The following is a 13,606-nucleotide window of genomic DNA, read 5'->3' on the forward strand; positions in this document are numbered from 1 at the left end:
GACATTCTTTCCTAAGAAATCTATTTCTCTAATGTAGTTTAGACTCAGACATTGATCATTTCAATACCACAATGTAAAATGGAAATGAGTTAAGTGGACACTGTACATTATAGCAATATTTTATTTCCTTATTAACAAATGTTTTTCCCTGGCTGGCCAATATTTTAGGGTTACACTGGCTTTTTAACCCACATTTGCAGGTCCCACTAGCAGAAAGTCTTCCTTGAGGGGGTTGGGGTGTCATAACAATACAAGGTGCCTACAACTTCCATTCTGCTGGGAGTCTGGAGTCAGCTGGTGGAACCCGCACTAAAAAAAGTAGAGACACATTAAGAAGGGTAGTGACCAGGAAACCCAGGAAATGTGTAGATTCAGTACCAGTCCAAGGCAGCCTTGCTTGGTCAGTCTCCTCTGCTCAGGCATAAATTAAAGCTGCCCTCCTCTGGCACAACTAGGTGACGACAAACCTCACTCTGTGCCCTCTTGGATAATGCCACTAAACACATTCACCTTACAACCTTCTTAATTCTACTAATTGTAATTACAGATATGGGGCCTTCTCAGTGGAGTTTAATTAGGGTGACCAGATGTCCCGATTTTATAGGGACAGTCCCAATATTTGGGGCTCTTTTTTATATGGGCTCCTATTACCTCTCACCTCCTGTCCTGATTTTTCACACTAGCTATCTGGTCACTCTAAATTTAATGGATATAACAGAGGCTGAAGTTTGGCACACACTAGATACAAATAAAAAGATACTCTCAGGACAGGTATTGTCAAAGTTCTTCACTAACAATGTCCCATGATATTAACACATCTCAATTACTTCTGGCATACATTTCTCAAACAAAAAAGCATGTCTATTAAAACAATATTTTGTATTTTATAGATACTCAAACTAATATGCAGAGAAAAACACAGGCAAAGATTTTCAGATTGCTAAAGAGACGTGTCTTATTTATCTCAAATAACTGCCTCGCAGATTGCTACCTTTTAATTAGCCCCAACACAGTGTTGCCATTTTTAAAGATGTGTCTGGGCAACACAACACATTGCATAGGGTGCAAAAATATAGCACTGAATATTATGTCAGCTTGGAAATAAGCCACACCCCCACTTGCAGTCATGCAAACAACGGCCAGCATGTTAATACAACATGTAAATGAAGCTGACAGATAATATTGTAACTGCACTTGCCTAATCATATATACTACTATCAGTACACTATTTGGATATTTAATATCCAGAGTAGCCTGGATCCTACAGGGCAGATTCTTTCACACACAGCTAGCTCATTGCAGGACTTGGCCATTGTTTATGTAGGTCTCATTAAACATTATTAATAATGAATCGCCTTTAAATCCTTTAATTTGCTTTTTATCTACATAAAGAACTACTCATAATGGATGGGATGAAAATGAACTGTTTATTTTTCTTTTAGACCTCAGCCTATAAACATAGTGAGAAAGAAGTTGATTCACTACTGTGATACATCATGTATGATGGCTATGGGAAATTCCCCCAAACTAGTGCGTCATCTAACACTGCCACCCACCCTTTTTTCTTTATGTTTACTGGAAGCATCTTGATGCAAACAGGATATCTTAGTGTGAGTCAGGTTCCACAGTTTCTACCCCACAATCTGAGTAACCCATTCCCCAAGCAGGCAGGAATAAAACCAGCCCATCTGGAAAGCTACCCCTGAAGCTTGGGAAGGAGAAAAAAAAAGCTTTGTGCTTGAGGAGCCCAGCACCCAGGCCATAAATCTGGTTAAATGGCACAAGGTTGTTAGGCAGAGAGAGTAGCTGATGTGTGGGATCTGGCAGCAGGAAGAGAGGATTGGCTGGGAGAGATAAAGGGAGGGATGTTGGGTGGGGGAGTGGCAGGGCTGTTTGGTCAGAGTTGTAAACCAGGGCCGCCCAGAGGATTCAGGGGGCCTGGGGCAAAGCAATTTCGGGGGCCCCTTCCATAAAAAAAAGTTGCAATACTATAGAATACTATATTCTCATGGGGGCCCCTGTGGGGCCCGGGGCCTGGGGAAAATTGCCCCACTTGCTCCTCCCCTGGGCAACCCTGTTGTAGACTGGGAGGGATAGCTGAGCATTAGGCCCCTAGAAGCCCCTCCATTAATGAGGGATTTTTTTCCACAATGCAGGAGACTGTCTATCCATATAGAATAGGAATTTTCCCACAAAAGATGAGCCTATGCTTGGAGGGGGGTGGGAGTTGTTCCCTGGACCTGCAATGCTAGATGAGAAGGGCACTGTCCCTTGCCAGAAAAATTTTTTTCTTCATAACATTCGAGGGACTGTGAAGACCTGAACAGTAAAGATGTGGGGCAGGCCACCACCAATTGATGAGTGGTAATGAGAGGGCAGATTGCTATTGCCAAACTCTTCCTTCAAAAATCCAGAAGGTAAAGGAGTGTTGGGTTGGAAGCTCAGTGGAGGAGATAGAGCTGAAGAATGGTCAAGGGTGATGTAAAGACCAAGGGGGGCTGCTGAGTTGGGTACTCAAGAATGGCAGGAAGGCAGGGTTTTTGCATCTGGTTATACATCTGTTTTTGCACCCTCATCAAAAAATGCATCCTGCTCAGCCCTGATTCAGGGGATACAATTTCTGAGAGGGAACACTGTCAGAAATTGCATCTGGCTTTCCTATTTCCTCAGCTCCTGGTTGAGGTGATATAGGGTACGTCTATACTTACCTCCAGGTCCGGCGGTAAGCAATCGATCTTCTGGGATCGATTTATCGCATCTTGTCTAGACGTGATAAATTGATCCCGGCTCGATCCTGGAAGTGCTCGCCGTCGACGCCGGTACTCCTGCTCGGCAAGAGGAGTACGCGGAGTCGACGGGGGAGCCTGCCTGCCGCATGTGGACCCGCGGTAAGTTCGAACTAAGATAGTTCAACTTCAGCTACGTGAATAACGTAGCTGAAGTTGCGTATCTTAGTTCGAAATGGGGGGTTAGTGTGGACCAGCCCATAGTTTCTTATGGATGGGCGCCACCCCCATCTTATCCTCAACTATATTCCAGGGGATACAATTTCTGACATGCTTCGCTGACTTCCCTCAGAAATTGCATCCTCTGGACCTGAGCTGATGATAATCTGGGGACAGTTTCTGACACATTTATCTGTCACCTGTCACATACAAACAGTTTCCTCCACCTATTCTCTGCACTTGTCTTAAGGGGGAGCACTTTTTGCCTGGTGCATCATCTCACCAATCAAGAATTACTATTCCCTTCTGAAGGAGCTACTGTTTAGCTTTAAAGTTATACAAATTTAACTTTTGCGGATGAAACTATATTTTAGAAATTGTCTATGATTCCAATTATGACCCACTTGTGAATACTGTAAAAAAAAACCTTGCATCTGAAGAAGTGAGGTTCTTACCCACGAAAGCTTATGCTCTCAATACTTCTGTTAGTCTTAAAGGTGCCACAGGACCCTCTGTTGCTTTTTACAGATTCAGACTACCACGGCTACCCCTCTGATACTGTAAAAAAAAAAAAAAAAAAAAAGATACTCTGTCTGGTGTAATTTATCAATATTGTTTGGGAATGATATTCAGGAGAAAAGTAATGTGCATCCTAGATTAAATAGTGTTTTCCCATGTGTATGTGACAAATTTGCCCCCTGGCAGTTAAGCAGAATAATTTTATATCAGTGTTTTCCCTCCTACTCTATCCATTGCTGTCCCACTTGAGTCCCTGAATTACTCAACGACAAAACTAGGACCCTATTGTCTGCTGGTGTAAAGGGGCACAGCATCATCTTTAGGTTACCAGCAGAGAATCTGGCCCATACTTTCAAAAGCCAGTAACCAGATGGCCATGGAGCAACTTTGATGATGACAGACTGTAAACTCCCAGGGGGCAGCTCTCCTCCTTCTGGGTTTGCACAAGGCCTAGCACCATGGAGTCCTGGTCCACGTCTGTGTTACTATAGTACGAATCAAAAACATGCTTGGTGTGGGCAGCTCCCCCAGTTTCATGCCTCTGCTCTGTATGCCATTGGGCACGCGGGTTTATCTTTTAAAATCCCAAACTACGCCTAGAAGCCGGTAACCCCGGAGGAGCCGGTGGCTGGGTCAGGGCCCTAACAGGCGGCTGCTCCCCTTCTGCCACGCATCGGGCTAGGCTGCGGCTAAGGCCAGAGCCGCCCCCTCTCCGCGGGGCCCGCCAGCGCCAGCCCGGCTCGGCTCCCTCGGCCCCGTGGCGGGCGGAGGGCACTGGCTGGCGAGCATGCCCAGGCGCGCCATCTGACGGGGCCATGCTAGGGAGGGCGGGCGCAGAGGCGGGTCCGAGACGAGGCCCGGCCCGGCGGGGCGGGCGCTGACTGCCGGGCGCTGAGGCCCGGAGCGACGGGCGCTGCGCAGAGCCCGGCTCCCCGCTGCGGAGGGTGAAGGAGCCGAGCCCGGCCAGGCCATGCCCGGCCCCCCGACGCTGGGGGCGGCAGGCCCCGGCCCGGACCCGGAGGAGCGCTACGATTTCCTCTTCAAGCTGGTGCTGATCGGGGACGCCAGCGTGGGCAAAACCTGCCTGGTGCAGCGCTTCAAAACCGGGGCCTTCGCCGAGCGCCAGGGCAGCACCATCGGCGTGGACTTCACCATGAAGAGCCTGGAGATCCAGGGCAAGCGGGTCAAGGTGGGCTGGAGCAGGGGCAGAGCCGGAGCCGCGGGGCTGCAGGCGGGAGAGAGCCCCAGAGGCACGGGGGGGGGGGGGGGGAGGTAACAGCTCTTGAGAGGGACCATCCCTGTCCTGTATCCGAAGTGATGCCCCTCAGGTGGTTCCTAAAAAGCTAGGACCCATATCCGCCCAGGGGCACTCAGCAGCCTTTGATCCGAGCAGCCTGCTTTCCAGCCAAGACTGGCACCCAGAGGTGGGGGTTTCTACCATAAGTAGAACATGAGCAGGGGAAGGGAGGGAGACAGCTGTCAAAATAGTATAATTCTGCATTTCATAGAGTGGCCTTTGTTTGGTGGTACCATGTGGTCACCTGAGCAGAGGTGGAGAGAGCAGTAGAGCCCGTAGGATGGCTGTCACGTCAGCACTGAGCTGCCCTGACAGCGCCGTTATTGGAGGATGGGGAGAGGAAGAGGATATCCTGGCTGGCAGCAAACATCACAGCCCTAGCATATTACTGCCCCATGCCTGTTCACTCCACCTCTCCCTCTGCAGTGAGATCCCTACAAACAATTTGTATACTTCTTCTAAACTTAGCTATAGCATTGCCATGAAACAACTGCCACCGCTTCCTGCAGAGGTGGCTGAATTTCAATGCTCTGTGCTGGGATCCCTGTGCAAGCTGGCACAGACAATTAAAAGTGCTGTTGTGTTCAAAAGTGATACCTTTTTTACTCTAAACATCTACTATATATGTGTGTGACAAAAATAAGTTTATCTTTATTGCATATACTGCTTAGGAGTCAACAATGGCACAGTGAACTGGACTGATTTCTGCTCACACCTCAGCAGTATCAGTTAAGTTCTAACTGCAGACTCTTCAAGACAGTTCAGGTATAACTGAGTATAATAAAGAATCTCAGTCGGTTCAGGTTATTGGTGATAATGCACAAGCTAGAAAGAACACAGTTTGAATTTCAGATCCCAGACTGAGGTTGCAGGGCTGGTAGTTAATATGAAACTAAGATTTTTTTCTAAGCACTTTGTCACATTGAGATCCCAGTGTACAAGGAACCACACACAAAAAGCCATTTGGAGGATCCTGTTTACAAAACAGAATGATTCAGTGGCCTTAATTCTGGCCTCTGCTCTTCCTGTGTATATCAGCTATGTGGGCATACAGGTGCCACAGTGGCATAGCTACCCACTGGGAAATAGCTCCATTGTATCCATGGCATAGAAGTGGCAGACCAACTCTTGGGGCAATTCAGAAGAGGGAAAGCATGGCTGCAGCACACTGCACTCCAACTGTTTATTCTTTGATGCTGAACAGCCTATGGGGCTGCTTAATTTATTCTGTGGACTAGCCCAGTCATCCAGTTACCTCCAGAATCCAGGTAGTATGCAGCCATCTTTGCTCATTTCCTTCCCTTTCCCCCAGAGGCTGAGCAGAGCTCAGTTTGGTCACAGCCTAGAGTCAAGGCCTCTTTAATATGAAAGAGTTATATAAATATAGTAATTACAATTGTATTTTGGTCTGTCTCACAGCTGTGTGCCAAGGTAGGGGGCCAGGTCCTCTAATGACTGCTTCTTCCTTCAGAGTAGCTTTGGTGAGGAAAATGGGCAACAATCCTAGCAAGTAGGAAAAAGGTGACAGAAGAGAATGATCAAAGTTATTGGGAGGAGAGGAATGATGAGCTTACAGTAAGGAGTATGGTTTCTATGGACAGCTCAAAGTTTAGGGCATTTACTTCCTTTGCAGGTGTTTTGTCTTTCTGGTTCTAGTTCTGTCTGTACAGCTGGGGTAAGCAGTTCATGTTTCAAGTCACCCTGCAAAAAGTATCATTTTGTGTTTTTTTAATCTTATATTAGTTCCTCTTTCTTGCTTTTCACCAAGTTAGGAGGCACAGGAAGTGGGGTTTTCCCCTCTAAGATTGAAACTTGGCTCAATTTAAATGCCAGACACACACAAAGTGACAAATGTGTCTCTCATGCCAGGTATCTCTGCTAGGAACACTGAGAATTGGGCAGCTCCGGCCCAGGGACTAAACCAGACTCCTTAGGTATTGCAGAAGTACTGACAATAAGAAAAAGAATCTCTAATTCAGCAGTAATAGGCATTTCAAGCAGGCAAATTAATCTACAGTACGTATTTAGTAAGGTGTACTAATAGATCCAGCTAGTAGACATACTGTAGTTGGCACTATATTTTGGTCTGAATTAGAGATGGAGCCAGAGATCAGAACATGCCCAGAACTTGAAAATGTTTGGATGTGAGTCTTTTGTTTGGCCTATTAAGATAGTGACTGATTGTGAAATTTGGATCCAGCTCTGGATTCGAAACTTACCTACAGGTATTCAGCTCTTGAGGATCTAATCTAAATAGGTTTGTTCAGCATGTTACAGGAGGCTGAGAATAGGGAGGCATTTTATTTTCATTTTGTAACCACACTTACAACTTGGAGTTAAATGGGACACCATGAAGCTCATAGGCATTACATACTCGACAAATGTGGTTTTAGTGCAGTTTGTGATGGGAGGATTCCTTATTCTGACAATATAAGCTCAGCATATATAGGAAACCTGCCTGACTGGAACTTTGTCAAAAACCAGTCTCTGCTAAACATTTCATCTGATTTTTTTCAACTAACTCTTTTAAAGATGAAAAACATAGGCCCGATTTCTAGCAACAACAGTGCCAGGCAACCCAGTGCAGCGTGGTTAAAAGTTGTAGTATACAAGTATAGTATACAGGACCTAACTGTATCCCTCTAACCAGATTAAAACCCATGAGGACAGATGGTGGGATTTTAAGAGTGTTCAGCATTGGTCTAACTGCTCCCTATTGAAGTAAATGGTAACACTCCCATCAATAAAACAGTAGTTTGTTCTGAGTGAGCAATAGAAAGCTTTTGAGAGAGAGAACAAAATACAAATCCACAAGTCCTTATTAGCATGGTAGCAACATTTCCTTTGTTTATGTTTACTTATCATTTACACTGGTGGAAATTCCCTTAGGTTACCTAACAGTGACTTATTTGGCAGGAAATTTACAAAAAACATGAATTAAATCTGACATTAATCTTTGGGATTAGTTGTTAGACTGGCCGTTTTTAAAACTTCACTCACCTACTGGTTTGTGAGAAAAGCACATATCAGCTGATACACATTTTAAAGTTCTATATAAACACCTGTTGGATTTCCTTAAATTGCTGTGTCCTAAATAGAACCTCTCAATCTTCTCATTTAAACAGTCAATGCCAAAATTAAAGCAATAGCAGGGCAATAGTTCAGAACAAGTAGTGGCCTTCAGATGAGCAGGCAAAGTGCATTTGCCTGTAACTGTCCATTCAACACAAGCTCTGAAGTTGGGTATCTGAAGATTTCATTTATAAAATAAGTTTACACTAAAAAGCAGCGGCCCCACTTCTGTTGTTGTATCTGTTCAGGTAGACCTTTGCACACCCCTAGATCTCTATCTTCAGAAATCTGCCTGCAAAGATTTGAATGAGAGATCAGGGCATTAGTCTGTGAGACTGACAATTGTCCTTGATTTAAAGGGACAACAGTTTATGAATCACACTTCTAAAAACTTTATCAACTGTTGTTAAAAGTAACAATTAAGATTGCAATAACTGAAAGATTAGTGAATACCCCCCCCATTTGCTTACTTTGTCCATTTGATAGCACTTTGTATGTAGTCAATATTACTATTTCCTTTGTGTAGTCAGTTCCCTCTGTTTGTCTTTCTTAAAGCAACAGAAGAGAAAGAAGCTTTCTTTTTAAACTGGGGAAATAGCTTTTGTAATGTGAATCCTTTTTTATGGAGTACTGGACTTAGTAATTCACATGTTGAAAAAGCCGTCAACCAGCCATCAGGAGTAGTCTCCCCAGAGCTACCCAATCCTTCATTTGACAGTTTTTAAATTTCTGCCTAATCACGCAGTTTAGGGCACTGTCAAATAACCAAATAGCTGATTATTTAATTGCAAATAGCTAAAGATTTTTAGAATACAGTTCCAGTGTATGAATCGATCCATGACAAAGGCTCCCTTGGTATGATAGACTGCCGTGGCTTTTTCAAATTATTCATTACTTTCAATGGCATCCACAATGTGGGAGTCATTTTCCAAACATAAAAGGAGGCACAGACTCTGTCCATGAGCTTACAATTAAAAAAAAAAAAAACTGATAAAATCTATTATGTCAATGAGATAGGGAAAATGGGAGTGTGATACAGTTAAAGGAGACAGTATCAATGAGGTCTAAAGGACTGGAGTCAGTATGATGACTTCCTTCAAGTCCTTTTGACGTGATTTCATGGGTTTCCTTGGTTTGATAAATATTTTGAAAAAATTCAAATCTTCAACATTTTGGTTATTGGGCTTGGTCTCCTATCAGTATTTAAGAATTAATTGATTATTTCATCATCAGTTTATGTATGTATTACATAATGTACTCACAATTGTGGAGCTCACACGTGTAGAGCAGGGTTATCAAACATAGGCCCATGGGCTGGATTCTGCCTACATGATGCTTCCGTGTGGATTACATGGCATATATTTTGATTCTCAGCTTTCATTTAAAAAGAAAACAGGAAGTTTCAGCCCTTCCAAATGCTACCAAACCACAACTAGTGCAGTGACATCTGCCTGAATCTGCAGACAGCCTGAAACAGTGTGTAGCAGGCAGCACTTAGGGACCAGCATGCCTAGTGGGCAGGTTCAACAGTCTCCAAAGTCCTAAGATGGCTTTATTGGGCAATCTAAGGGCCTCGGAGCTGAGTGAAAATCTATCATCCCCCAGCGATCTCAGGGTCCTCCCAATCAAACAGAGGGCAGAGGGAAGGATAGGGGAGCCCAGGCCCTCCCTCTCCACCGGCTGTCAGTCCCCTCTAGCTGATACTGCAGGCAAGCCTCCCCAGGCCACTTCCTACCCCCCCTGTTCTCTTCTCTCCTCTGTTTGGGGTGTGGTCACAGCACTCTGCTTCCCTCCCAGCAGAGGATTGCTCAGCCTCAGACACTCTCAACTATTCAGATAGTCAATGGGAGCTTCCGAGTTCCCTTCTCAATGTCCATTTATTCCCCCTTATCAGGGAGAAGACAAGAGAAAGAGGGTTCAGGTGGCCCCTGCCTGCCCAGTCAGGCCTTACCCCCAGTCCAGAGCCTTTCCCTGTAAAGTTCTCTGTCCCAGAAGCTACTAACTGGCTTCCTTCCTGCAGACAGCCTCTTCTTCACTCTTCCCTGGCTTGATTGCCAGAGACCCCATTTAAGCAGGTCTTACATTTGGAGCATGCTCTGCAGCTGCTGAGAAGCAGGGTCATCTTGGACCAGTACTGCTCCATCACTCCCTGAGTCTCAGCGAGAGGTCTGTAAACTTCATCACACCCTGTCTTAAGTGTTACATTTTCCTCACCCCAATCTGGAGTGTCAGTTCTAAAGCCCAATGACTTCACACACAAGTGGCAACATGAACTATTTAATCGCTGGTCATTTAATCAATTGGAACGGTGGGAGGGAGTGAAGATCCCAGGGGTTCTGATTTGGGAGTTGCAGCACGGAAAGAAATAGAGGGAAGAACAGAAGAGACACAAAGATGGGGAAGGAAGAGAAACAAAGGACAGAAATAGTCGTGTCCTACACGGATCCTAAGTTATGTGCCTAGGTTCCCATTACAATGGAAGGGGAGAGATATCACCTCAGAATGGGATCTACAAAAGCCAGTGGGGATCCACCAAAGCAGATACTGAGGAGAGGAGTGTTTCCTAAGCCGCGTTCAAGAGTTAGGTGCCTAAATCTGAGCTGGAAGGAGGCACCAATATCTGCTTGGGATCCACAGCCAGGAACCCTCTTCTGGAGTCAGGCGCCTACGCCGTTTCTTATTAGAATGGCAGCAAAGCATACCCAACTCCACACAAAAGCAGGGTTGCACGGCGGAGGGGATCTCCCATATGTCCTGAGCTCTGGGATAGTCTGGTGTGGGGCCCTCTCAGTCTCTCCTGTTGAAGCCATTCCACATGGAACATTAATTGTGCATTGGGCCAGAGAGAAAGTTAGCATAACTGTACAGACCAATGGTTAGGGTACTCACCTGAGAGGTGAGAAACCCATGTTCAAATTCCTTCTCCACCTCAAGCAGAGGGGGAAATTGAACTGGGGTCTCCCACCTCCTGCATGAGTGCTCTGACCACTGAACTAAAGGTTATCAGGGAGGCCCTCTTTCTCACCCCTGACCATTTTGTGTAGAGTCAGGCGTGCTTGAGGATGCCTACCAGATCCGACTCTGCAGGCAACGTAGGCCAGGCAATGCTTGTTTTCACCTGGTTTTAGGATGCTGAGGTGGTTTGGGGCTTCAGCATGAGCTAGGCGCCTGTGTACCTTGTGTGCATGCCCAGTAGCAGAAACTTAGGGGACTTTTATGGCAAAAATGTAGGTGCTGCTGGATTTTAGGCACTTCCAAAGTTAGGCAGCAGCTGATCAGGGTCTTGACTATCAGTGGTGCCTAAATTTTGATCTTAGGCACCTAAGTCCTTTTGTGGATCTCAGCCTGAGTTACTATATATAGGCCATATTCTCCCCTGGATCTCTTTTTACCCCAGCCCACAGACCATAAACAAAGGTAGAATTTGGCCCTCTCCTCAATGAAATTGACACCCCTGGTATTGAAGCAAACAGGAGTGCAACGTTCCCAGCAAACTGGAATTCAGCCTGGCACCTCTTTTCTTTTAGAATGTCACATGACAGGATGAGCCATTCATTTATTTCCCCTCGCTGTTCTGTATATTAATAGAATTTTAAATTGAAATGCATTAGTGGAAAGGAGGTCTTGCCTGATCAAACCTTGATTTTGTTCTTGTTGGGAAAGATCATACAGATTAAGTTACAAAAATTGTTTTGGTAAAGCTTTTTCCAAGTACATACAGGAATTTGCTGGTGTACTGAAATCTATACTGTTGTTTGCCATTTGATATGAAAGGGCTTAAACATGGTAAGCTGGCTTAGAATCACTTAGGAGGAAATACCCTTTGCATCCATTACCAAAGAAATTATATGAAAGTTTCTACTCTCTGCGGGATTCATAACATGCAAACTCCCCTGCTGTGTTTGTAGTGCTAAACAATTAAATACTTCCTAGAGATGAAATATCACTGATGCTGTTGCACAAACAAAGTGAACATGCACCCCCACTATCTCCAACTTCTTTAGGAATTGTGATAAATGAAAGTGGGGGGGGGGGAGCGTAGCTCCCTTTTATGGACACCCAGCAAGCAAGTTAGCTATAAAGTCCCTCTTGGTGGCAGTTGGCTGCTTGCTTTACCTGTAAAGGGTTTTAAAAAGTCCCCCAGGTGAAGGAAAGGGAGTGGGCACCTGACCAAAAGAGCTAATGGGAAGGCTAGAACATTTTAAAATGGGAAACAACTTCCCCTTTGCTCTGTTTTTTTTTCTCCGGGAAAGAAGGGAACAGGGAGCAGTTATGCTATGAGAAGCTTTAAGCCAGGTATGATGATAAATCATCAGATCATACCTAGAACTACTTATTTGGAACTCCCAAATGTGTAAGTAGATCAGGAATGTTTAGAAAGACACGATTAGGTTTATTTCTGTTATTTCTTATGGCTAATGGACTCCTCTGTGCTCACCCCACATGCTTTTGTTTGCTTGTAACCTTTAAGCTGAACCCCCAAGAAAGCTGTTTTGGGTGCTTAATTTTTGGAATTGCTCTTTTAAAATCTACCAAAAGCCTAAGTTCCAGATTTCTTTTTTTTTTTTTTTTTTAAAGAACAGGATTGGATTTTTGGTTTCCTAAGAGGTTTGTGCATGTTGTTTAATTAGCTCAGTGGCTCTCAAACTTTTTTACTGGTGACCCCTTTTACATAGCAAGCCTCTGAGTGCGACCCCCCCCCTTATAAATTAAGAACACTTTTTTATATATTTAACTCCATTATAAATACTAGAGGCAAAGCAGGGTTTGGGGTGGAGGCTGACAGCTCACAACCCCCCTTGTAATAACCTTGTGACCCCTTGAGGGGGTCCCAACCCCTAGTTTGAGAATCCCTGAATTAGCTGGTGGCAACAGCTAATTTCCTTTGTTTTCTTTCTCAGCTCTTCCCCGGAGGGGGAGTGAAAGGGCTTGAGGGTACCCCACAGGAAGGAATTCCCAAGTGCGTCTTCCTGGGTTCCAAAGGGGGTTTTGCACTTGGGTGGTGGCAGCGTTTACCAAGCCAAGGTCAGAGAAAAGCTGTAACCTTGGGAGTTTAATACAAGCCTGGAGTGGCAAATATTAATTTTTAAAATCCTTGCGGGCCCCCACCTTCTACACTCAAAGTGCCAGAGTGGGGATATCACAGGAATACAAAGTGGAAAGGAAGCCAGTGCTTAGTAAATTATATAGGGAGCAGGGGAGGCAAGACAACTTTATTTTCAGGTTTTTTGTGTGTGTTTGTTCAACATGCACCTTTGCTACGCAACATATTTCTCGGTGCTAAAAAATCTGTCCTTGACAACTTGAAAAATATTCATTTTGCTTAGTTTGCTATCTGATTTCACAAATAAAATTCTCTTCTAAATGTACATTGCATGACATATGTTGACCTAATCTTGTATTGTTATGGCCAATGAGAAACTTACCATTTTCTGCAATGACAAGATTATGTAAACGTTGTCCATTTTCGGTTAGTTGAATAGGAACTTTCTTGGAGGCTATCTGTGACCAGTAATCACGGGTGCACCATGTAATTATACCCTATACAGCATTGTAATAATCTTCGTACAAAATATGCCTTGAGAGGTATCATTTGAAAACTAATAATTCACTGGTCAATAATATCATGGTGAAATGTGTGCAGTGACACTATATATAAAGTTATGAACATAAGATAAAATTATGACTGAAATGTATTTACCAGACAAGTCTTGGGAGGGGTTAAACCTGTTTCTCAAGTACAAAAGACAAGCTAATGACTCAAGCCAAGTGG

General features: G+C 44.5%; 1 protein-coding gene across 2 annotated transcripts in view; it reads left to right on the forward strand.

The window, feature by feature from the left end:
* The first annotated feature begins 4,308 nt into the window (after window positions 1-4,308).
* Window positions 4,309-13,606, forward strand: part of RAB43 (RAB43, member RAS oncogene family) — a 29,748-nt gene continuing 20,450 nt past the window's right edge. The window contains exon 1 of one of the 2 annotated variants that reach the window (XM_005309090.5): window positions 4,309-4,653. In XM_005309090.5, the coding sequence (XP_005309147.1) occupies window positions 4,435-4,653 (219 nt within the window). In that variant the 5' untranslated portion in view covers window positions 4,309-4,434. The remainder of the gene's footprint in view (window positions 4,654-13,606) is intronic. The other variant, XM_005309089.5, reaches the window with a different exon arrangement.

Source organism: Chrysemys picta, chromosome 7 (genome assembly GCF_011386835.1).
Source record: "Chrysemys picta bellii isolate R12L10 chromosome 7, ASM1138683v2, whole genome shotgun sequence".
In the NCBI taxonomy this organism is placed as follows: Eukaryota; Metazoa; Chordata; order Testudines; family Emydidae; genus Chrysemys; species Chrysemys picta.